This window comes from Haliaeetus leucocephalus, unplaced genomic scaffold, assembly GCF_000737465.1.
Source record: "Haliaeetus leucocephalus isolate CR32 unplaced genomic scaffold, Haliaeetus_leucocephalus-4.0 Scaffold273, whole genome shotgun sequence".
In the NCBI taxonomy this organism is placed as follows: Eukaryota; Metazoa; Chordata; class Aves; order Accipitriformes; family Accipitridae; genus Haliaeetus; species Haliaeetus leucocephalus.
The window spans coordinates 626,153-626,866 of record NW_010972709.1 but is presented as its reverse complement, the minus strand read 5'-3'; the positions used below and the strand labels follow the sequence as shown (position 1 = coordinate 626,866).

The window sequence follows — 714 nt, the reverse complement described above, 5'->3', positions numbered from 1 at the left end:
AGGCGGCGGCCGACGGGCAAAGTCCGCCGGGCCCGCGTCCCGTCGCCGGGCGCCCCGCGTACCTTTGCGGAGCTCCCGGTGCCAGACGGAGACGATGGGCCCTGCGTGCTTGCGGTGGTGGATGAGCCACAGCGAGAGCGTCTGCACGCTCTGCTGGGAGTTGCTCAGCTCCGACAGCTTCTTCTCCAGCGCCGACTCCGAGAAGGAGGACATGGCGGCGGGCCGGCCCGCGCCGGGCCTGCTCCGCCCGCGGGGGAGGGCGCGACGCAGCCTCACCGACAACAAGCCGCCGCCGCCGCCACAAGATGGCCGCCCGACCTCTCACCCCGCCTTGGCGGGTCGAAGGGCAGCATCGTACGGATCGCCGGAGGGAGACGCGGCGAACCGCTACGCCCGGCACAGACCGCGCACGCCGGGCGGGGCGGGGGAGATGGAAGTACAGCGCATGCGCGGCCGCATCGCCGCGGGCCGCCGAGGCGCCACGGGAGGCGCACGCGCATCGCGAGCGCCTGGGACTTTTCTCACAGCTCTCCGCCCGCAGAGCGCCGGTGGGCGCTTTTTGTCGCGCTGCCGGGCCCGGCGTCCTGCACGTCACTTCCGGCACGCGGCCGCTCCGCTACGGGAGCAGGTAGGCGCGCCGGCCCTCAGGGGCCGCCCCGGGCCGCTGCCCTGACGGCCCCCGGCGGCCCCCCCCCCCCCCCCCCCCCCTCCCCC

The 714-nt window shown here is 76.3% G+C and overlaps 1 protein-coding gene across 2 annotated transcripts in view; it reads right to left on the bottom strand.

The window, feature by feature from the left end:
- Positions 1-410, bottom strand: part of RPRD1B (regulation of nuclear pre-mRNA domain containing 1B) — a 28,220-nt gene extending 27,810 nt beyond the window's left edge. Inside the window, exon 1 of one of the 2 annotated variants that reach the window (XM_010569368.1) lies at positions 63-410. In XM_010569368.1, coding sequence (XP_010567670.1) covers positions 63-213 — 151 coding nt within the window. In that variant the 5' untranslated portion in view covers positions 214-410. The remainder of the gene's footprint in view (positions 1-62) is intronic. The other variant, XM_010569367.1, reaches the window with a different exon arrangement.
- Positions 411-714: the final 304 nt, after the last annotated feature.